At 44.0% G+C, this 23,812-nt stretch overlaps 4 protein-coding genes across 4 annotated transcripts; 1 reads left to right on the top strand and 3 right to left on the bottom strand.

Moving 5' to 3' along the window:
* Nucleotides 1-310: 310 nt before the first annotated feature.
* Nucleotides 311-1,580, bottom strand: LOC4332439 (uncharacterized). The gene is made up of 3 exons (XM_015773914.3): nucleotides 1,356-1,580; nucleotides 813-918; nucleotides 311-695 (listed from the first exon to the last, which is right to left on the bottom strand). Exons 1-3 carry the CDS (start codon nucleotides 1,395-1,397, stop codon nucleotides 607-609), a joined length of 237 nt encoding a protein of 78 aa, XP_015629400.1. The 5' UTR covers nucleotides 1,398-1,580; the 3' UTR covers nucleotides 311-606.
* Nucleotides 1,581-10,411: 8,831 nt separating this feature from the next.
* Nucleotides 10,412-19,488, top strand: LOC4332438 (ABC transporter B family member 20). The gene is made up of 11 exons (XM_015775083.3): nucleotides 10,412-11,356; nucleotides 12,799-12,853; nucleotides 12,928-13,103; nucleotides 13,204-13,404; nucleotides 14,057-14,316; nucleotides 14,393-14,703; nucleotides 14,785-15,005; nucleotides 15,142-15,482; nucleotides 15,934-16,721; nucleotides 16,835-17,076; nucleotides 17,839-19,488. Exons 1-11 carry the CDS (start codon nucleotides 10,946-10,948, stop codon nucleotides 19,066-19,068), a joined length of 4,236 nt encoding a protein of 1,411 aa, XP_015630569.1. The 5' UTR covers nucleotides 10,412-10,945; the 3' UTR covers nucleotides 19,069-19,488.
* A 119-nt stretch (nucleotides 19,489-19,607) lies between these two features.
* On the bottom strand, nucleotides 19,608-21,515 carry LOC9267250 (photosynthetic NDH subunit of lumenal location 1, chloroplastic). Its single transcript, XM_015775085.3, has 8 exons — nucleotides 21,354-21,515; nucleotides 21,181-21,277; nucleotides 21,011-21,094; nucleotides 20,794-20,867; nucleotides 20,561-20,683; nucleotides 20,357-20,428; nucleotides 20,075-20,171; nucleotides 19,608-19,921 (listed from the first exon to the last, which is right to left on the bottom strand). The coding sequence occupies exons 1-8, from the start codon at nucleotides 21,393-21,395 to the stop codon at nucleotides 19,812-19,814; spliced, it is 699 nt and encodes a 232-aa protein (XP_015630571.1). The 5' UTR covers nucleotides 21,396-21,515; the 3' UTR covers nucleotides 19,608-19,811.
* A 242-nt stretch (nucleotides 21,516-21,757) lies between these two features.
* Nucleotides 21,758-23,812, bottom strand: LOC4332437 (E3 ubiquitin-protein ligase CSU1). The gene is made up of 2 exons (NM_001425735.1): nucleotides 23,447-23,812; nucleotides 21,758-22,699 (listed from the first exon to the last, which is right to left on the bottom strand). Exons 1-2 carry the CDS (start codon nucleotides 23,683-23,685, stop codon nucleotides 22,021-22,023), a joined length of 918 nt encoding a protein of 305 aa, NP_001412664.1. The 5' UTR covers nucleotides 23,686-23,812; the 3' UTR covers nucleotides 21,758-22,020.

The raw sequence follows: 23,812 nt of genomic DNA, 5'->3' as shown, positions 1-23,812 counted from the left end.
GAACTACTCACCGTACGTTTTTGACGCCCATGGTTTCCCTCAGCCTATACTACCATCGATCTCCTCCTTCCTTCCCGTGATCCCGTCCTCTGTTCATCTCCTTCTCAGATCACAAAGATGCTGACGCCTGATCGAAGCACTCTGATGACCCTGCCACTAACCTAGCTATAGCTTGTCGTATTTTGCCTCGCAATGCAAATTATTACAACTTCCCCTCAACCCCTATTGCATTACAGGAAGAAAAACGTCTCTATAATTTCTCCCTAGATTGCAAGACGACGATGCTAGGTACTCCCTTCGAGAAGCTAGCTAGGCTGAACCGTGATCTCGGAGATAAGATTGACGATGGATACAGTTCGGGAGCTACATATAGCGCCATTATAGCGATGATCAGATCAGATGGCTGCTTCCTTGCCAACCCCTGTACACGCATGCACCACCATATATAGCCAGCAGCTAGCTAGCCTGATCGATCAACCTCCCACTCTTATTTTCTAAGTAGTACAATAAAATCTAATTAGAAACTAATAAAGGGATGGATGCTAGCTTAATTATCACAATTAACTGGCTAGCTGCATGCATCTAATCGATCTCCTGGTTAATTAATCAGGAGCTGCTCACGCCTCCCTTTTCTGATCTCAACTGCTTGTACTTGTCGAAGAACTCCTTGTTCTCCTTCTCCAGCTCCTTCCATACTGCATTAGTTTACACAGACAAGCCGATCCAAAGCAAGTTAGCACACGACCAGAGAATTCAAGATTTCAGACGAAAACCGAATTGAATCAAATTAACTAGGCAATTAGCTAGACGACCTGTGGAGGTGACGACGGGCTGCACGTCGGCACGCTTCGACAGCGTCTCCATGCACTCCTCCATGCTCATCCCGAACGTCATGCATTTCTCTATCAGGTGCTGCACCTGTAAACATACCACACGGAGATTTAATTAGGACAAACACCATTCGCACTTAGCTAGCCGAAATTTCGCAAAACGATCGATAGTACCAACGATTTATATGCTATCCTTGGCGGCCTCTCAAGAAAATTCGGGATTCTGGTAGTGAACTGATTTGTACAAGCAGTGCAATGAAGTACATATAAAAGTTTTGGTCGATCGATCTCGTTAGTTCTGCGTCGTTGTCAGTATATAGAAGTTAGAGAAAGATCCCGCAAAACCTACGCTGGGTAACACGAGATTTGCCGGTGTTAAAATGAGTAAACTGCAGTCGATGATTACTCAGAATGGAATTGCTAGTTAGCCTAATAACAGATGAGCCATGAGTATTTCAGAATTCAGAGGTCAAAGACAGATAGAGAGATGGGAAGATGATCAACTGCGTGTGCAGAGAAGATTACCATGTGGATGTAAGAGGCAGGGGAGTCATCTCCCAGAGCCATTTTTCTCTCGGTCTCTCCCAATTAAACGACTAGTGCTTGAATTGACCTCCTCCTCCTCTTCCTTCCTCCCTCCCTCCCACGAGCCCTTTTTTTATTATTCTCTTCTTCTGTTCTTCCTTTGGAAGTCTATGCCTCCGCTGCAATCTCCTTCTGCGTGTTGTGTTGTGTGTGGCGATAAGGCGTGCAGAGTCGACAGGGAAGCGCCCTATATATACATGCAGCATGGATGAGGACACCGCCCCGCCCCGCCCGCTCGCTGCACCGCGCCCATGCACCGCTCACGGCAACCGCAACGCCGCCACGGCTTCACCCGTGAGGCGGCGGCGCATGGACGCGGTGTGCGGAGGCGGAGAGGAAAAGCGATGAGAGGGGTTCACGTGGGCGCGGGCGTGCGATTGGAGGGGAGGAGATTGGCGGGGGGACGGGAAGGCTGATGCGGCCATGCGGGGGGAAGGAAGAAAAGACGAGAGGGGCAAGCGAGATCGGAAAGCGATGTGGACGTGGCAAATATCTCCGCGAGAGAGAGGGGATGTGGGCCCGGGAGTAGGAAGCGGCCAGGTGGACATGTACCTCGCGCCTTCACGTGCCACATGGCCCCGCAGGGCCGCGTCGCGACGGCGAACATCGATCGGGGTATTCCCCGGTTTTTCCCTATCTTTCTCTGTCTTACCCTTGATGAACTGCTCCATCTGTCCCCCTTCAATTCGATTCTGATAAGGGCATCCACTATGTATTTCTAAAAGTGGTTTATAGGTAATATAATATTTGATTCAGCAACCTAGCAACATTATAAAAGTAGTTCATAGGAAAGAAATAACAAAAGGTACCCATAAACATATGGGCTGTCCATAGAGAATAAAATATATTATTTGTCTTATATCTATTCTCTCTTACTAATACTATTTGCTATCCATATGCATTGTGAATGTTACAATAGTTAAAGTTCATATATGTGGGTCCTATCTCTATGGACTATTTTTGTCATATACATTGTTGTTGCCCTTAGATGATTGAACTTTTCTGTTCGAAACCTTAGTCCAAAAACTATACTGTTCCTTTATTTTTTCTAAATTCTTGCGTGCGCGTACTCTTCTAGGCCAACGTGAACTTTCTCGTCCATGGTAGAGTTAACCTGGTCATTAAATCACGATCCATCTTCCCTGAAGGAGATTAAGACGTCATGGACGAAAGTAGGTATAGTCAGACCGACAGGTGGTAAATAAAGCGCTAGCTCGATCGAGGCGACAACCAGCGTGCTGAGTGTAGTGTCACGTTTGGTCGGGTTGGATGCGCGGTCATTTTTGGTGGAACACGCGCCGCGTGCACCGCCTGCTCGTGCACACCGCTACTGCAATTATGTTCTTCCCCTTGTCGTGCGCACGCGAACGTACTACCCGGTGCACAGGCAGAGCCGATGCCCAGAGGCTTGGACCTGATGAGTCTGTGAGCGCGCCTCGATCGGTACGTGGCAGCACAATTGAGCCGCACATAGAGGATCACCGGTGCAAAAGCATATGGGGCCCCGAGGCCCAGGCGCAGTGGCCAGTGGGCGATAGCGAGAACCGGATAGAGAGAGCTTGTGTGGCGAGCGGACCGTGTCGTAGCACTGACGTGGCGGGGGTACCTGTCGTGCATGCGCGGATGCGCATCTGTCGTGGCGGACGGTCTCGACTCGACGTCTTCCCAGCGCGAGGGCGCCTGCCGAATCTGGATATGGGTTCGTGGTCCTGCTGCCTGCATGCACGGGCTGCACCCCTATTTGTTTCGTCCGTCTGGTCGCAGAGACAGAGATGCGTGCGCCAACGTGTGACAGCGTCCTCTCTCGATCGTGCGTACGCACGCGACAGCACTATCTCCATCGTTCTCGTACTTGGTGGATAAGGCTATTTACGGTTCGTCCTGCCCTTTTAAGGAGCATATGTGCGCCACGTAGACTAAGGCCCTTCACAGTACAAAGACATGGCAAGTTCCTTCGTGCCGCCAGCTAGGATATTCACCTACGTGTCAACAAAATACGTGTCCTTGCTCTGAGCTTCTCGTTCCCAAACAGGGAGACGCATTCTTCGTCTCATGATTTAACTGCGCAGGTAAAAAAAAAACACAGAGACGCGTGCGCTGTGAGGCTCGTTGCCATCCCCTCGCGCCACATTGAAGACGTGATTCTCTGGTGCTTGCGTTGTGGAGCTCGTAGCTCTGACACTGGCTGCACAGCTTCAGACGAGCAGAGACACGGCATAGCGTGTCTTACATTGTAAAGGGCCTAAGGACACGGGCCTAAAATCTAAGTTCTCCATAGTACGAGTGGTTCTAGGAGTTACTTTAATTTTATATTTCGGCTCCTGATACCTTTTATTTTAGTTCATATTATTTATCATTTTGTATAGAGGTCTAAAATTTACACATAACACTCTAGAATCCAGAAAAAACTAAATTTACTCCTTTTCCATCCCTTATCCGCCTCTCCCTCACTCCGTTGGCTCTTCCGCTTTCGTAGCCGGCGACGACGGCTCTCACTCCTCCTTCCACCGCTGGCGACCCCGGTTCCCCTCTTCTCCTCCCCCAACCGGCGGCACTCTTGCTCCTTTCCCGACCGGCACTGCGACCACAACTCCTCCCCCCGATCTCTGGATCTAGCGGCTAGCCGGCAGCTACCCGGAGGCGGGCCTCGGCGGCAAAGCAGCACGGGAGCCGACGACGGATGACCCCGAGGTGGCTCGGTGGAGGACACCGGCGGCGGACGACCAGGAGGCGGGCCTCGGCAGCGACGCCGCATGGGAGCCGGCGGTGGACGACTCCGAGGCGGGCTCGGCAAAGGGTGCTGGCGGCGGATGACCCGGAGGTGGGCCTCGGCGGCGACGCCGCGCGGGAGCCGGTGGTGGATGACCCCGAGGCAGGCTCGGCGGAGGGCGCTGGTGGCGGAGGAGCGCGGCGGCAGAGGTCTGTGGCTGCCATCGACGTGCTCGATCAACTGCGACGGCGTCGGCGGCCACCCCGCGCTTGCCCTCGTCAATGGCGTTGCAGGAGCAACAAGTGCCTCTCCTCCCTTCTCTCTCCTTCGCCACAGTGCGGCGCCATCCCTCTTCCCTGGCACCGCACGACCTCGATATTGTTGAAGAACGTGTGACCAGTTTGTGCTCCGTGTTCTTCACGAGACCACGCGCGAGGAGGATGTGGCGGCGAATCTTTGACGTGGATATCCCAGGCTAAATGCATTGTGAATGGCCTAAAGCAACTCTTAACCTGTACGCACGGATCGTTATCGCTGTATGCGCGCCACCGCGCTAGTAACGTCATCAGAGAGAAGTGGTACAGGTAATCCATTCAGCGCCTGTTTCGGCTGTTTCATCACACGCATCCAACAAGATAATCCTAGATCCGTGTGCAGATACTTATTACTAGCATTGAGGCACTATTCATCAGTTCATCTTAAATTGCATTTTGATCACTCGTCCTTTTTTTTTAAAGATCACAAACGCTTGAAAAAACATATTATGAAAGTTTATTGCATGTAAAATATAACCATGAAACTTTCGTCCATTGTGGCCTAGTAACTTTTTTCTAAATTACCCGTGGATAAAATTAGAACAACGACAAATAAAATTACCAAGTAATAAACAAGTAAAGAAACCAAACACACGAATGATGATGCTCGCTTAATTCATTCGTTCCCGTCTCACCATCCAACCGATACAGTGCAATGCCAACGGGCAACCCTTGCCAGGTAACCAGGTGATCAGGTCCACGCGCAGCTAGCTATAGCTAGCCCCTAAATCCTGGAAAGCAAGAAACCTTCCGACACCGACGGATCACGCGAAATGTCTTCCTGTGGAGATAGAGCACGCGTGACAGCTCGAAGCGAAGAAGTGACGTGACGTTCTGCTCGAAAACTCTATTGGTGTGTTTAGTTCACGTTAAAATTAAAAATTTAGTTAAAATTGAAACGATGTAATGAAAAAGTTAAAAGTTTATATGTGTAGAAATATTTTGATGTGATAGAAAAGTTTAAAGTTGGAAGAAAACGTTTGAAACTAAACTCAAAGTCTGTATGAACCGGGCAAGCCGGCCTATGCTGATTTTACCTTTTGTTTCGGGGTGAGTGGAGGAGGCGCACCGATTTGCCAACGGATGGTACGAGGGAGTACGGGATTTTCCACAAGAGAGGGGACAGACGGGAAAAAACGCGCGACGGTGGGCTCACGTACATGGCCCTCTCACGCCGGGGACCTCCAAATTAGTCCAGTGACCATTGAGCCCACGTTTCTAATGAGATGGGCCACAGGCCGCGCCGGGCTGCCGAAATGAGAATTCGCGTTTAGAGCTGGATCTGATCAACGTGGTTAAGGTCGGCCCGTTATTCGGTCTTAAGCTCGCCGTCTTTAAAACGAGCCCTACCCCCTAAAAAAAGGTGAGGGAGTCCAAATACACCTCTAAATTTTAAAGAGAAGTTCGTCTAGCACCTTAATTTTAAAACTAAACATTTAACCTTCTAAATTTTACAATACCGTTCATATAACCCATAAGGCTTAAGGTGGTTTTGTATAGTAGTTTTGATCTAGTTTGTATATAAGTTGGATAAATTTGATCACGTGACATACACATTGGGCATTCTCCCTCTATCTCATTTTAAGTGCAGATATGGTTTTCCGTGTCCAATATTTGACCATCCGTCTTATTTGAAAAAAAAATCATGCATAGAGTACTATTTATTTTTATCATCTAATATAACAAAAATACTACTTACACAAAATTTTTAAATAAGACGTACGGTCAAATGTTGAACGTATAAACCCACAACTGCACTTAAAATGTGACGGGTGGAGTATATATATATATATATATATATATATATATATATATATATATATATATATATATATATATATATATATATATATATATTAAAATCTCCACTTAAATCTTTCTTTTTACCACTTGTTAGTTCTCAGTTACAAACAAGTACCAACATAATAATAATATGATATCATTGTATAAGTATAAATTAATGAAACAATAGATGATATGCAAATATGTTATATAGTTATTCAATGTTGTTCATTTAGGTTTTCAAAAGAGTAAAGTGTACGGGCGGTTCTTAAACTTGTAGGGGTGTGTTATCTGGGTCCATAAACTCTCAAAATGCATATCCAAATCCCATAATTTGTCATAGTGTGTCATCTAGGTCTCAAATCACCATAACCCCTTTAGGATCCTACGTGGCGTTGATGTGGCGATGCCTCACGGATATGACATGGCATCATTTTGGACCGACAAATGGGACCCATTTAAAATTTTTCTTTTTTTTTCTTCTCTTTTTTTTCCCTTTCTTCTCATTTCTCTATGACCTGAGCAGAAGAAAGGAAAAAAAAAGAAGAATGAGAAGAAAACGAAAAAGGGAAAAAGAAAAGAAGAAAAAAAAGAAAAGGACGCGTCACGCCCATGTGGTATGCCACATCAACGCCACATAGATCATAGACGGGATGTGTCGATTTGGGACCTAGATGATACACTTTGACAAGTTTTGGGACCTGGATATGCATTTTCAGAGTTTATGGACCTATATGACACAACACTACAAGTTTAAGGACCGCCAATACACTTTACTTTTTTCAAAATATGCAAAACCATAATTCAAAACCACATTAAGGGGTAATATGGACGGTATTGCAAAGTTGAGGGAGTTGGACGCCCATTTTTTAAAGTGCAGGGTGCTAGAGGTATTTGGACTTTTTCCAAGAGAGAGACAACAACAATAGCACATAGAGTATAATAGAAAAACACATGATTTTCACCAAGTTATCGAATCACCCACTTAGGCTCATTGTTGAATCCTATTTAGCATGCATACGCAATACATAAGACGATAAACACACGGAAAAAAACATAGCAATGACCATTTGGACGAGCCACATGAAAACTATATGAATGGATGAGAGAAATAGATTCGAATAAATTTTTTTGTGAGGTTGATACATTGCTAACTTTTCTCCAAAATTTACATGCATTGAGCATTTTAAAGGAATTTCATAGTGTTTGGGAAGTACCAGTCCTTTGTTCCAAATGGTCAATTAAAAACTTTTTTATATAGGAAGCACCAATCTTGGAGGAAAGTTTATCCATAAATCTCGTGTTTTAAGGAAGGGCAAACTTTTTAAACAATACGAAACACATACTCTTCCCATCCTAAAATAGCATTATTTTTACCCCCTATTGTTTATTTCAAAATAAATTTATCTTTGAGTAGTCATTAGATTGGAATTATGAGAGTAGGAGACGAATGCATTGAAATTAGAAAAGGTGCGAGATAATTGTATTGGAATTTGATAAAAGAGAGGTTGTTTTGGTTTTTTTAAAGTAAGATGGGTGAAAATAAATTTATTTATTTTGAAATGGAGTTACTACAGTAAAAGTAGCATCACTTTAAATAAGCGATGGTGCATTGGTTATTTTTTTCATTCTTCATGACTTGAAAATATAAAACTATCATTACTTAGGCCAGTCACAATGGGGGTTTCACTGGTGTGTCATGCACATTTAATAGGGGTAAGACTGAATAAAAAATGATTATTTGCATGAAATGGGGATGAGAGAGAAGGAAAGAGTTTCATCCTGGTGAAACTCGTCAGCGTCGTTTCCAAGTCCTCGGTAACAGAGTGAAACCCCCGTTGAGGCCGATTCGTTTCATTCACCGGATCTCTTGCGTCCGCCTCCGCCGTGCGACCTCCGCATTCTCCCGCGCCGCGCCGGATTTTGGGTACAAATGATCCCAGCAACTTGTATCAATTAAATGCTTTGCTTAGTCTTGGAAACGTCAAAGTGAAACCCCTCCACTGTGGGGATTGTTTCATAAAAGATTTCATTTGAGAGAAGATGGTATAATATTTTGGGTAGCCGTGCAATGACACTAGCCATTGTGACTGGCCTTAGTGGCCTGCTACACGGAGGCAGTAGTCTTTCACGAGCTAACCTAGCGCAATAGTGGTAGCTTACATTCAACAAACAAAAAGAAAGAAAGAAACGGCAGCTGCTGCTTTTAGAAACATTTCAGAACTCTGAATGCGATTCTAGCTTCAAAAGCAGCAGCTTCCGGAGGAAAGCACATGTGCGTACACGCGCATGGGTACGCGCGCGGGGAAAAAAAAAAGGCGTGTGAGTACTTAATTAATCAGGTCGTGCCAGTAAACATGCTTCCAGAAAGATGGTCCAAAATGTTGTTCTAGAATCTAGACGAGCCACCAAACAATGAAGAGGAGATCGTTGGTTTCCAAATTGCGCCTTGATTGAGCTGTCAATGACCGTTGCTATCAGCGGCTGCTCGCGGTCAACAAAGAGGACAGCGTGGAGGCCCGAATAATACCACGGCTACCCAGCAACCTGACTGTACCAGGTGCTTTATAATTTGTACCGCTAGGTTGGGGCTAAACAATTGTACCACTGGCCTACTGCTATTACTACCGTGTATAGGCCGTGTTTAGTTTCAAAATAATTTTTCAAACTTCAAATTTTTCCATCACATCAAAACTTTCCTACACACAAACTTTAAACTTTTTTGTCACATTGTTCCAATTTCAACCAAACTTTCAATTTTGGTGTGAACTAAACACAACTATAATGTAGTAGTAGCCCAGCATTATTGTGTTCTAGTAGAAACATGTACACATGACAATATTTGATACTATGTTGGAGATAAAACTGGATATATCTTGAAACCATATATTATAAAGTGAATAATTTGATAGTAGAAACAAGCACACATGACTCTGATTTTCTATGAGCGTGTTGTAAGATCCAAAATGGTATGATTTCTTATAGAGATTTCGTCATAATCATTTCTTTAAAACTATTTAAATCAATTTTCTAATATTTAACCCTTTTTATTTATGCCCTTAAATAATTACCATAAACTCAGCTTCATTCATCAAAACTTTATGATGCATCCTTTCCCATCAAGTACGATAAGTATTCTACAGTAAATGGTATGGAAGGAAGAATATGGTAATATTTCTCTTCTTAATAAACTAGGCTCCAAAGAAGAGTTGATAGCCAAACCAACCAAAGACTATTGAATCCATAACACTATAATAATTCAGCAAGACATGTATATTTTTATATTTTGTAATATTAATCGAACCATATGTTAATTTTTTTAGATAACGAATTATATCTAATAACTAGGCTCCGAGTAATTATTTATAAGAACTAAGAAATATATATATATATATATATATATATATATATATATATATATATATATATATATATATATATATATATATATATATATATATTAATAGAAAAATTGATGGGAAAAAACATCGAGGTGATTTGAAGCTAGGCCGAAAGGAGCACTTGCTAGCTCCTAAGTCCAAACCGTAGGGTTACAATACCGTTCCTAGTGTATAAAAAAATTTGTATATCTACGATACCATTAACAGTGTATAAAACAAAGTGTATAGCTAGAAATTGAATATAGCCATAAGTATGATAACTGACACATAATTGCGAATTGTTGTTTATCATTCTAAGACCTATAGGCTCAGAATATATAGCCATGAAACATAGCAACGCATGGGCTCATGATAGTTTCATCAATGCAGTACTGATAATTCTATTCTCCACAGGCCTGGTCACATGAACAAAGCAGCCGATCCTGGCGATTCCACCCTGGTGTGTGTCCCTAGCAAGCTAGGAAAGCTAACCAACACAGCTCATACCGCCCAAGCCCAAGCGCACGCGGGCCCCGCCATCCTCGATGCCCACGAGACTTTCCGCACCAATCCCGCCCGTCGAATTTTAACCCCGTCCAAAAATTTTCCACACGCCGCCGGAAACACGTAACCGCTCTCCATCTCCACCCCCCACACCCTCACTGCCTCCTGGGCCCCACCGCTCCGTACGCGCCAACACCCGGGCCCACCTATCGCAGTGACAGGTGGGCCCCAGCGTGCCCGTGGTCAGGCCAGCTTTGCACCCGACCCCCGAGCAGGAAGGGCCACCGACGCGTGGGCCTCCACCCCGCCCATCACACCGCAATCACACACGCCTGCCTCCTCCTTTCCCTCCCTCTCTCTCTCTCTTCCCCCCTCTTTCCTACCCGCACGCCAGGAGAAACCCACGCACGCACAACCCACCCACCCCCACCCACCCGGCAGCGCCGCGCCTGCCTCCTCCTCGCCGGCGACGAGCCGCCGCCGCCGCCGCTTCTCCTCGGTTGCTGCTCGCCGGAGGAGGGGGGAGATTCCGGTGTGGCGTGGGTGCACTCCCGTGTGGGAGACGCGGCCGAATTTCTCTGACCGGGTCTCCCTTCTGAGTTGCCGTGTGCTACCGAGAAGCTTTCAAAAGAGGCATTCGGTTTTGTGGCGCTGGTCTCTTCGCGGAGGCTAATTTAATCGGAGTCTCGCTTGGGGGAAGTGACCTGGTCGCCGCCTCCGCCGCCGCCGCCGCCGCCGCTCGTCGTTGCCGTCGAGGGGAGAGAGGGGAGCTGATGAGCTCCTCCGAATCCTAGGGTTTTTGACCGTGTCCTCGAGCTCTGCAAGGCTTTGGAGTAGTTGATGATGCCGACGGGGCTGTTTGGATGGGCGTCTCCGCATGTGCAGCCGCTTACCCCGGTGTCCGAGGTGTCGGAGCCGCCGGAGTCGCCTTCGCCGTACGGGGATGGGCCGGCGGGGGATGCTGGGGTGGGGGCGAGGGAAGGGGAAGGCCTCGGCCCCGGCGAGGAGGAGGTGGAGGACGACGAGGTCGAGCCCCCGCCCTCCGCGGTGTCGTTCTGGAGGCTGTTCGAGTTCGCTGACGGAATCGACTGGGCGCTCATGGTCGCTGGCGCTCTCGCCGCCGCGGCACACGGCGCTGCTCTTGTTATCTACCTCCACTACTTTGGCAGGTCCTTGAATTTGCTCGACTCTGAACGGGTTGAGTCTGCTCTCCACGGCCGCAGTGATGAACTCCTTCACCGGTTTAAGGAGGTAAGCTGCTGCTTCAGATGCCGTTGGGTTAATTGTGCACTGCTTGTTGCATTTTGGATTGAGATGATAGAATAGTACTTTACTTAGGTGGACCAGCTGTTCCCAAACTTTCCATTCTTGGATCACTGTGGAAATTACTGCTCTTAGGAATTTGTTTTGATTAGCTTCTGCCACATTGCATTGTCTACTTATGACTAGTGCCACATCTAAATGAGGTTGCTCTTGAAATATTGAGTTCAGGACTGGAGGTTTTACCAGCATTACATTTTTCCTAGCACGGCAGAAATCCTTTTTGGGGTGCCATATATACAACGTGGATTGCATATCACTTAGGAATGCATTTGAAAATTTTCTGATACAGATTTTTCCATGACTACTATACATTAAAAATAGGGTGGTTTGCATTAACTGATAAATTATTGCCTTTTGTTTGCCAGTGATTGCTACTGTAAGGCAGATTCGGTTTTGTGTATTATGGGTATTTTGTATGATATAAGTGTGACCAATGTACGGGTTATATGTTGCTTGTGTTTTATCAAATTTGAGAACATGGACTTCTGAGATTTGGAGTATTGCGTGGTGGTGCACCTTTCATATTGAGTTGTGGTTAACTTTGCTGGCATGCTGGGGAACACCTAATTGGATGCCTTGTTGTTGTAGTCAGGCCAGTGAGGAGGCTTGCTAGTTGACCACAGTGTAATGTGCTCTGTTGTTATTCGAGTTCAATGCAAAATACTCCTGTGTCTAATGAAGATACCTAGGGCTGCACAGATGATCATTTATCTATTTTCTAAACAACTGTTAGCTGCTAGGCGCAGTCGTCCACCTTCCAGCACTTGCGTGGGTTAGCGATCTTGATATGCAATGCAGCTGTGCTACATTGAGCACTTTAGTAGACATGCTGCACATTTGTGACTGTAGTTCTTTATGTGGAACATCCAAGGATCCCACCTATCCTCCATTTAAGTTTGCTAGTGATACAAATAATATCAATTTTCTAGAGCAATGAGCTAGAAAACCAATTCTCTTTAACTAGTACCATTTCTACTTTTCGGTACTATTTCCCCCTTTTGGTTTGTGTTGTCTGACCTTAATTTCATCGCTAGCCTGTCCTGACTTGCTTTTAATAGACGATATTGTTACTATTGTCATGACAAAGATGATGGCCGATGGTCATTGTATCTATGTTTTATGGTAGTGTTGACTATGAGCCTATGGCTGCCTCTTGAATTTTAATGTACCGGATATTCCAACGTTATCAGTTGTTCTCTTTCTGTTTTGCTGCAACATTTTTTTAAATACTATATTTAAGATACTGTCACTCCTTTGTCCAAAGGAGTGCGAGTAGTCAGTAGTGTATGACATGGCACCTCTCTTCAATCCCTTTATTGTACAATCTGCATGTTGTTCTCTTACAATTTACATTTCAATGTTGTCCACAGCATGCTCTGTATATTGTCTATATAGCTGGTGGTGTGTTTGCTGCAGGATGGATAGGTAAGCTAATTATTTTCATTTAAATTGCCTCTCACTGAGCAAGAATGCTTATTGCTGAGGTTTCAATTCTGTAGAGGTGTCCTGTTGGATTCTTACTGGGGAACGGCAGACTGCTGTCATAAGATCAAAATATGTTCAGGTCTTGCTAAATCAAGACATGAGTTTCTTTGATACGTATGGAAACAACGGTGATATAGTTAGTCAAGTGCTGAGCGATGTATTGCTTATTCAGTCAGCCATCAGTGAGAAAGTAAGTTCAGAGTAAATTGTGCTTTTCTTTTTACTGAATTATGTTCCCGGCGTTAACATTCACTATTTTAGTGTGTTCTAACAACTGACTGCTTTTATAGGTTGGGAACTACATACACAATATGGCTACATTTGTTGGTGGTCTTGTTGTTGGGCTGATCAATTGTTGGCAAATAACTCTTCTAACACTTGCCACTGGTCCCTTGATTGTTGCTGCTGGAGGAATATCTAACATATTTCTTCACAGGCTGGCCGAGAACATTCAAGATGCATATGCTGAAGCAGCTAGTATTGCTGAGCAGGTTTTTGTCTTATGCATTCTGCTGCCTATCCATTGTTTTGGATTAATTTATGAATATGCCAACATAAACTTCAGTCAGATACAATGTTCATGGCTGCCTTATTATGGGTAGTGCTCATGGCTGCCTTATTACAGGTCTCGAGAGCACTATAACTTTTCTTGAATACGCAAGAGAGTTGCGTATCATGTCATTAAGAGAGAGCAAAAAAACATGGGGAGGGGAGTAGAAAGCCCACCCTCACCCTAAACACATACATGTCTTATGTTACAAGAAAAACAACAAAAAGTGACCTCACCCAAGCGGAGCTAGCGAACTATTAAGGAACTCACTGAGCTTTGAAGCTCCAGCCATGCACCAAAGGGCACATTCATTAGCCACCGTTTGGATCACAATCATTACACTAGGATTCGTTACAATCATTACACTATAATGAAATGATACGTAGATCTCCTGCGTGTTAAAAAAAAAAGAACCACGCAGTTGTTTCTATGCTTCCAAATATCCCAAGCCACCAGAATAATAAGCCTTTTTATATTGACGCAAACTTTTAATGTACTTCTTTGTTCCATGACTTTTTGTATCTTGTCCAAATATATCCAAATATGATTGGTGACATATTTTGATTGATGCTGGAAACATGTTGAATACGCAGGCCATTGCATACATCAGGACGCTATATGCTTTTACAAATGAAACTCTGGCAAAGTACTCATATGCTACGTCTCTTCAAGCAACTCTGAGATATGGAATATTGATAAGCCTTGTGCAAGGGATTGGCCTTGGATTTACTTATGGGCTTGCCATTTGTTCTTGTGCTCTGCAACTTTGGGTTGGAAGGCACCTGATTGCTCGGGGAAAAGCTGATGGTGGTCAAGTTGTGGTAGCTTTGTTCTCCGTAATTCTAAGTGGCCTGTAAGCAACTTAATCAGATAATTTTCCCTCTATTTTCATCGACTAGTGGCTTATCTAATATTTTCCCAATTTATAGTGGTTTGAACCAAGCAGCTACGAACTTCTATTCATTTGAACAAGGACGTATTGCTGCTTATAGACTGTATGAGATGATAAGCCGTTCAACTTCCAGCACCAATCAAGAAGGCTCCACCTTGCCTCTAGTGCAAGGGAACATTGAATTCAGGAATGTGTATTTTAGTTATCTCTCCCGGCCTGAAATTCCAATTTTAAGTGGTTTCTTTCTCACTGTACCTGCCAGAAAAACTGTTGCACTTGTTGGTAGAAACGGCTCAGGGAAAAGTAGCATAATTCCTCTAATGGAGAGATTCTATGATCCAACCTTAGGTAATACCAATAAGATGCATATTTGATTTTTTTCCCATTCCATTTTATCCATTTGCTAAAGCTATTTTTTAATGATTTCAGGAGAAGTACTTTTGGATGGGGAAAATATAAAAAATTTGAAAGTAGAATGGTTGAGAAGCCAAATTGGTCTAGTGACCCAAGAACCCGCATTGTTGAGTTTGAGCATTCGGGAAAATATTGCTTACGGAAGATCTGCTACCTTTGATCAGATAGAAGAGGCAGCTAAGACAGCACATGCCCATGGGTTCATTAGTTCACTTGAAAAGGGATATGAAACCCAGGTAACAGCAGTACCATATCATGGTGTAGCTGTGTAGGTTACAGGGCGTTCTTTAAGAAACGTTCTAGGATTGTAGGCTGGTTAGCATGGCGAGTTTGTTTCATTTCTTAACCATTTATTCTTTTGTACCTTCCTAGGTGGGTCGAGCTGGTATGGCCCTGAGTGATGAACAAAAGATCAAAATTTCTATTGCCCGGGCCGTGCTTTCAAACCCTTCAATTCTTTTGCTTGATGAGGTCACAGGAGGGCTTGATTTTGAAGCTGAAAAAGCTGTGCAAGAAGCATTAGATGTTCTCATGTTGGGAAGGTCAACCATTATAATAGCTCGGCGTCTCAGCCTCATTAAAAATGCTGATTACATAGCTGTGATGGAGGAGGGACATCTTGTTGAAATGGGGACACATGATGAACTCCTGAACTTGGATGGCCTTTATGCTGAGCTTTTAAGGTGTGAGGAAGCAACAAAGCTTCCCAAGAGGTAAAGATAATTTTTCCTCTGGATAATACCGCGCTAGTTTATGTTCAGTACAAAGTTGGTTCTGGTCTAGGTTAGAAGTCCATATATTCTCCATATAGTTGTCCTCTTGGCTACAATTAAACATATCAATTGTCCGATATCCTACTATTGGAACATAACCAAAGGTCCTGAGTTAGCTTAGACGTGACAGAGAATACTAATTATTGAAGAGTGCCATCTTTCTTAAGCTGCATAAGGCTTAGGATTTTGTGTGCATTAGTTCATGCTTGAAACTCAATGTGCATACAACATGTTCTAACATTATATGATGTTATGAATGTTGAAAGCATCCTGCACAAATATGCTGCTCAGAACAAATATCAGTTAACCTTGTGCTGACTTTGCTCTAGGCATGTCTAATTTGCATGATTCAGTCAGAGCTGGCTTACTAATGCTTCTTGATCTTTGTCAGGATGCCAACCAAGAATGGCAAGGAGCGTAAGTCACTCCAAATTGAGGATCTGTCGGCCAGCCAAAGTTTTCAAGAATCATCCTCTCCCAAGATGGCCAAATCACCTTCTCTTCAAAGAACACATGGAATGCTTCAGTTTTGGCGATCAGACACAAACAAAAACTCTCATGATTCCCCGAAGGATCAGAGCCCACCTTCAGAACAAACTATAGACAACGGGATACCTTTGGTTGCAACCGAGAGAGTGCCATCCATCAAGAGACAGGATAGTTTTGAAATGAAATTGCCCGATCTTCCAAAAGTTGACATCCATCCCATTCAACGACAGTCTTCAAAAAATTCAGAACCTGACTCACCTATATCTCCTCTCTTAACTTCTGATCCAAAGAACGAGCGATCACATTCACAAACTTTTAGTAGGCCGCAGAGTGAACGGGATGATACAAGTTCTGAACAGAGTGAACCAGAAGAGTTGCAACACCATAAACCTCCATCCTTTTGGAGACTTGCAGCACTTAGTATTGCTGAATGGCCCTATGCACTTTTAGGCACAATCGGTGCGGCTATATTTGGTTCCTTCAATCCACTGCTTGCTTACACAATAGCACTAATAGTGTCAGCATATTACCGAATAGATGTTAGCGACATGCACCATGAAGTGAACAGGTGGTGCTTATTCATAGTAGGCATGGGTGTTATTACAGTGCTGGTCAACTGGTTGCAACATTTCTATTTTGGAATAATGGGAGAGAAGATGACCGAGCGCATAAGAAGAATGATGTTCTCTGGTAATTTCCATGTGCATATGTACATATACAAGCCTCTTACTTTTATTGCATCTGCTGCGACGTTGAGTTTTTTTTACCTCCACAACCCACACTGATTTTATATTTCTTCACAGCAATTCTGCGCAATGAAGTTGGATGGTTTGACAAAGAGGAGAACAGTGCTGATACACTATCCATGCGCTTGGCAAATGATGCTACATTTGTCCGTGCCGCATTCAGTAATCGCCTTTCCATATTCATACAAGACACCGCTGCAGTTTCAGTGGCTCTTCTTATTGGAATGCTGTTGGGATGGCGGGTTGCACTTGTTGCTCTTGCAACTTTACCTGTTCTTGTCATCTCTGCTATTGCTCAGGTAATATTGTCTTAAAGGTTTGCTAGTTGCCATCATAGCTGGACCAAAATTTGACATATTGACAAAGATTGTGATATGTGTTGGTGAGAGCATTACCATTCTTTGTTTGGTCTCATTCACGCAGGGATATGATAATATACCAAAACGTTCCTCATAGAAAATTAGGAATTAAAATAGTAGCATTATTCAAGTCAAAATTCGATTAGAAGTTATAGATTCCATGCTTCTTTGAAGGGTCATATACAAGTAAAGCCTAAGAGAGTAAACACACAATAGGACCCTTCAAAAAAAATAAACACACAATAAGCCTCCTAGGCTTCCTAAAATGCCACTTGAAGTCTTGCACAGACAGCTCTAGCACCTACCTCGTCACTTTGCACATATAATTTTGATACTGTCAATGATTGGGGCACATTAGAAACTGTAGAAATACTATTATTCATGCCAACAATGTCTGTTCTTGACAATAACCAACCTGACTTGTATCTTTCTATACTGAATAAATGTTTCTATGAGTATGATATGTTGGATTCATGTTCTGCCTCATGTGGCTTGTAGCCTGTTCACAGTTTTACACATTGTCCATATAATTCTTTTAATTGCCTGAACTGGTTGACGGCTTAATGTGTTAAACAAAACACTTGCCTCTTGATCTCCATGCAAAACTTCATGCAATTTGGGATTTAGCACTCCATACTGGATATTTATATTTTAACTTGAGCAATCAGGCATGCTCTAATATTTATTTGATAAACCATGCAGAAATTGTGGCTTGCTGGCTTCTCAAAAGGAATCCAGGAAATGCATAGAAAGGCCTCACTAGTTCTTGAAGACGCAGTCCGAAACATTTACACTGTTGTAGCCTTCTGTGCTGGGAACAAGATAATGGAACTATACAGGTTACATCTTTGTAAGATACTGAAGCAGAGTCTATTGCAAGGATTGGCCATAGGTTTTGGCTTTGGATTCTCGCAGTTTCTTCTTTTTGCCTGCAATGCCCTTCTTCTTTGGTACACTGCCATTTCAGTGGACAAGCAGCGACTCACAATTGCCACAGGGTTAAAAGAGTACATTCTCTTTTCATTTGCATCATTTGCATTGGTGGAGCCTTTTGGACTCGCTCCTTACATTCTTAAAAGGCGGAAGTCTCTCATTTCAGTGTTTCAAATCATTGACCGGGAACCAAAGATTGATCCTGATGATAACACCGGTTTAAAACCACCTAATGTTTACGGGAGCATTGAATTCAAGAATGTTGATTTCTCTTATCCAGCTCGTCCTGAAATTCTTGTGCTGAGCAATTTTAATCTTAAAGTGAGTGGTGGACAAACAGTTGCCGTGGTAGGGGTTTCAGGATCGGGGAAGAGCACTATAATTTCTTTAATTGAGAGATTCTATGACCCAGTGACTGGCCAAGTTCTGTTGGATGGCCGAGATATAAAATCATTCAACCTGAGATGGTTGCGAAGTCACATGGGCCTAATTCAGCAAGAGCCAGTTATTTTCTCGACAACGATAAGAGAGAACATTATTTATGCAAGGCACAATGCAACAGAGGCTGAGATGAAGGAAGCTGCGAGGATAGCAAATGCCCACCATTTCATTAGCAGCTTGCCACATGGCTACGACACTCATGTTGGAATGAGGGGGGTTGACCTTACAGCTGGGCAGAAGCAACGAATTGCAATTGCTAGGGTGGTTTTGAAGAATGCACCTATTTTGTTGTTAGATGAGGCCAGCTCCGCAATTGAGTCTGAATCAAGTAGGGTGGTGCAGGAAGCTCTTGACACATTGGTCATGGGGAACAAAACAACCATCCTCATTGCGCACAGGGCAGCGATGATGAAGCATGTGGATAACATTGTCGTCCTAAATGGTGGTAGGATAGTTGAGCAGGGTACACATGACTCTCTGATGGACCTGAATGGTCTCTATGTTAGATTGATGCAACCCCATTTTGGCAAGGGCCTTCGCCAGCATCGGCTAATGTAATTAGTGTTGAGTTTGTTAGGTGTAAATTATCCTAGCGCGTGATCAAGTTCCTTTTCGCTCTGTTCAGCCAGGGGTCATGGTTCTGTGGCTTACCGTTTTGTCGGAGGAAAAATGTTAGGTGTCGCTGGCGCTGCTCTGAATGAGCGGAATGGTGACCTGGTCTTGACAACAAAATTTTAGTCTGAAGATTCAGATGACTAGCTTTGTTGAAACTCTAGGAACTTATTCTGGAAATAGTTAGCGGGTTTGGAGGGGAACTTATTCTGGAAATAGTTAGCAAGTTTGGAGGGCATTGTAATTGTTGTAATATATGAGTTGCAAACATTCTTTCTGAGGCCTGTGTACTTGATTCCTTTCGCCTCTGTAATGTATTGGTTTGATCGTGCACACGTCTGTATAGAAACGCTGTTGATCTGTTAAGTCCTTGGCTCCGGAGACTATGGCCTAATGGTCTGCCTTTTTAACTGATGGCTACTCGTCGCTTGCAAGTTGCAACTGATGGTTGAACCGATTCAATCAACATAATTAGATGGCTATAATAGAAAAATAGCTCTAATAGCATACACACAATTAATTAATTGAAGTCTATAAGGTAATTATGCATCCTTTTTCCTGGAAGCTGAGCCAGGGTGTTCGATCCAGCACTTTTTCTAGTGGTAGATCAGCGTCTGTATGTATGTATGTATCTACATGACTACGAAGCAATAAAATAAAAGATATTTCTGCAATTGAACTGCCTCCCATCACGCGGTGAGGTCGGACAGCTTGAAGGAGTCGGCGACGACTTTGAGCCTGTTCCTCAGCCTACTCCATCGCCGCTCGTTCGCCGTCACGATCAGTGTGTAGTACCGACCTGCCATGCCATTGCCATTGCCATCAGGTTAACCAGCTTCTTCTTATGAGAGGAAAAAAAAATACATGCATGATGAAATATACAATTTAATAGATGATGATGATATATATCTCTGCGATCTTGTGGTGAGGAGGCATCATATCAATATCATACCGTTTCCAATGGCAACCGTCGCAAATGCGGACACGCCGTAGCCCGGGGCCTCAAGATCGTACTCAAATGTCCAGTAGTTCTTGCCATCCACGGTGCGCTGCGAATCACAACAACTCAGTTGCTTATTTTGCTTGCAGAGTTGTTGCAGTCTTTGTTATAGCCATTCCAATGAGATCAGACGTAAATTAATCAGCGAAAGAGCAATGCAGCGACAGTTTGGTATACTCAGATAGATCATATGGCTAAATAGTATTGATTGAAGGAGATGGATAAATGGCAAACCTCTTGCATGTCATAGACAGTTGGTATTTGATTTGGAGCAGCATAAACATTGTTCACCAAATTGAAGATCGCCTGATAGAGGAGTATGTAAATTGTCAGAATAAAAAAAATCTATGATGTATAACAAAAGAAAAGGCTAAAAAAATTGCCTGATTCCTTTACATTACCAAGAAAGATATTATCAGATATCGCATGAAATCCTACCTCATCCATTGGACCAAGGTCACGGATATCTGTTTTTGTAGTAGGAATGAAGCCCACACGCACGCACTGCAGCGCTACATTACGATCTTTGAACGCTGAATCATGCCCCAGGAAGTCGAAATCCTGAAGTGACACATCAAAACAAAGGGCATACATCAATACCATGTACCACCGAAAACACAGTCATTGGAACTGACATCTCTGTTCTTCAAGACGAAAATATTGCAACCTACCCTCCAATCAGCTGGATACAGGTATGAATATCCATCTTTTGAATCCACATAAGACTTGTAATTCTTTGGCACTTCTGGAATATAGGAACAATCCGAGTTAGTATCATCTCATGGTGCCATAAAGGCTTAATGGCTACTTGAGAAGTGGGAACTTGTATGTAACATGCAGACAACCTAGTACTGAAATAAAACCATGCGACAGTTCAGATGGCCATGCCTTCAGCATATGCAGAGCTGCTCTTTAGCAGACCAGTGGCTAATGCTCCAGCACCAAGCAGAGCTAATCTCCTCCTTGTCACATCTGTAAGATGGAGAGATAATCAGCCAAAAAAAATGTTAATCTTCAGAAACAAAATGCATCGAGAGAACTGACAGAGAGGAATTTACTCTTTTCATCCGAGGATGCTTCACTCGAGCTAGCGTTGACGACTGACAGAGGAGACGCATTCAGCTTGCTGGTAACAGCACAATTTGGAGCAACCAACTGAAAACAACACCGATATAAAGTGGTGAAATAAACAAGATTCAGAAAACGATGAGAAGAGGGCACAAGCACACACCTGCTTGGAAACGGAGCAGATCAAATTCTGCAGGCTTGCCATTTCACCTGCAGGAGTAGCTATGAACCTGAAGAAAATACGTGTTCTTGCCTTCCTCCAGTCAAGTTATCCTTTGCTGCTAGGACTGGCTCGTTCGCTTTTCAAGTGTAGTCTGTGTGTCTGTGTGAGTGGAGGGCAAGGAAGCCAGGTCAGCATTTCCATTATCCTCATTAGAACTTTTGGCCTTGTCTCGTACTGAGCACTGACTGACAAAATGGGACCAATCCGTTCCTGTTGTGATTGTGGTGGAGATATGTGAGAGCTTTATGTTTTTCCAATTCTCTTTTTACCTTTTTTTTTGTACATTGACTTTGGCTGAAAAACAATATATGTACACACACACACACACGATCCTACCATCAGATCATGCGATACATATTCGATAGCTTCGATGTAACAAGAAAGATGATTTTGACTGTGCTTCAAACTTGGTAGATAAATAGTACAACAGCTGCGAACTAACGCATTTAGCCATAGCAAATAAGCAAAGCTGCAATTAGCAACCATAGTGCCACTAGCATAACAAGACTGAATTTGCTCCAGACTGTTCACAGCGAAAGGGGATGCTTGAAACAAAATTTTCAGGTTAACATAAATAATATACAACAGCAGCTAAGATATTTTGAGGCTAGTAGTTCTTTGGGGCAGGTTTCACTAAACCCAGTCCAGAACCACTCCCCAAATGCTTGAAATCTCTCGCCTCTAGACGCTCATCATGGGCAGCGAATCCAGTTCCTCCTTTTTCCAAAGGAACGAAATTCCTCTCCTTGCACGGTTTGTTGCACACCAAGCAGACCTTATCAGTTACAAGGAACTTGTCAGAGCACTTCTTGCAGAAGACATGGCCACACGTGCTGATCGTCACCAGGGACATGGTGTTTGTTAGGGTAGACTTGCAACTGGGGCACATGTAGCTCTTCTCCACCGACTTCTTGTTTTTCTGGTCGGTGTTTTCTTCAGTGAAGGAGATAGGGAAGAGCGATTTCAACTTGAGCTTCTCCTGTCCCTCGGGGCAGATTGTGTCAGTGGAGGGAGCTTCTACTTTGGCAGTAGCTTCAGGTGTAGCTGATGGAAGCCAGAATGCCTTCATGTTGCGAAGGGCTTCCTCCTCAAAGGAAGTAACCTTCACGCTGTTTGCTCCATGAAAACCATTCTTGTCTTCAGAGCCGCTGCGATCGTGGTATTGGGGGACGGCTCCATGATTCTGCTGATCAAAAGCGTCCAACTCCTTGGACTTTTGCAGCATACGCTTCTCATCCTCCTCTTCCTTCTCCAGCTTTTTCTGGGCCTCATGAGCAGCAAGTTTGCTGGAAGAACAAGAATTAACACTCAGAATTCCATCCGATTCATTCAGTTATACAAGCAGAAGATTTAAGATTATGTACGGAGATTTCAGATGTCCATTAGGCCACAGGAATTCTAGGTAAGCAAAGTACAAAAGGGAGACCACTTTGCCTATCAACACTAAGAGGTTAACAAACATACTGTGAAAACAAGCCAAAGAATGACATAGGTTTAGGTGCCTAAGGTACCATAGTCATGGCTACTGAGCCTGTACTATACAGGGTCTATCACCACGACATATTGGTGAAGGATCCTTCACCAGTCATCGACCGTGATGACATATGCTAGGCATATTAATCCAATGACCATTGGCAATTCGCAATAGGAGATCATTTCATTCTAAATTCAGGTGTGACCTAAAGCTAACGAAACAAATCTAACTTTTCCCCCACTAGTAATTCAATCAGGAATATCAAGACAAAACTACATCGCAGTATTGCGATTAGTTCCATCACAACATCTGCTGTGGCATGCAACCAAAACTCACAAGAGATGCCCTCCGAACGCCCAAGACGCTTGGACTTCGACAACTCGCAGGCTCAGCTCACAGCAACCAAATAGTCCAAATCCATACTATACAAGGAACGCAAGAATTCTTCAAGCAACTAGCAACCACCAACTTCACAATTCCGACAGCTAAACTGCCCAAATCTAAGATTAAACCGTTCATGATATGACCAATTGATGGACGGGATCGAATCTGGGGGTACCGCTTGATGTCCTTCTTCTGGGCGAGGAGGCACTCGAGGATGCACTCCTTGCAGAAGGTGTGGCCCTTGGGGCAGCAGAGCGGGTGGATGAGCGGCTTGAGGCAGAGGCAGCAGGCGTCGAAGGGCTTGATGGAGTCCTTGCCGAGGCGCTCCCGCTGCGTGCCGTACCCGAGCTTCCGCTTCTCCTCGTACGTGAAGAAGGCGAGGTCGTTGTTGTTCTTCGAGTGCCGCTGCGGCATCTTCGCTCCCCACCTTCTCCCTCTGCGCCGCGGCCGACGAGGAAGGCCGGTGAGTCGGCGAGCTTGGCGACGGCGAGGTTGGTCGGAGTCGTAACCCTAGATTCGAAGGGGAAGTGGAGAAGATGAT

This window comes from Oryza sativa, chromosome 3 (assembly GCF_034140825.1).
Source record: "Oryza sativa Japonica Group chromosome 3, ASM3414082v1".
Taxonomy (NCBI): domain Eukaryota; kingdom Viridiplantae; phylum Streptophyta; class Magnoliopsida; order Poales; family Poaceae; genus Oryza; species Oryza sativa.
This window is presented reverse-complemented; position numbering and strand designations above follow the sequence as displayed.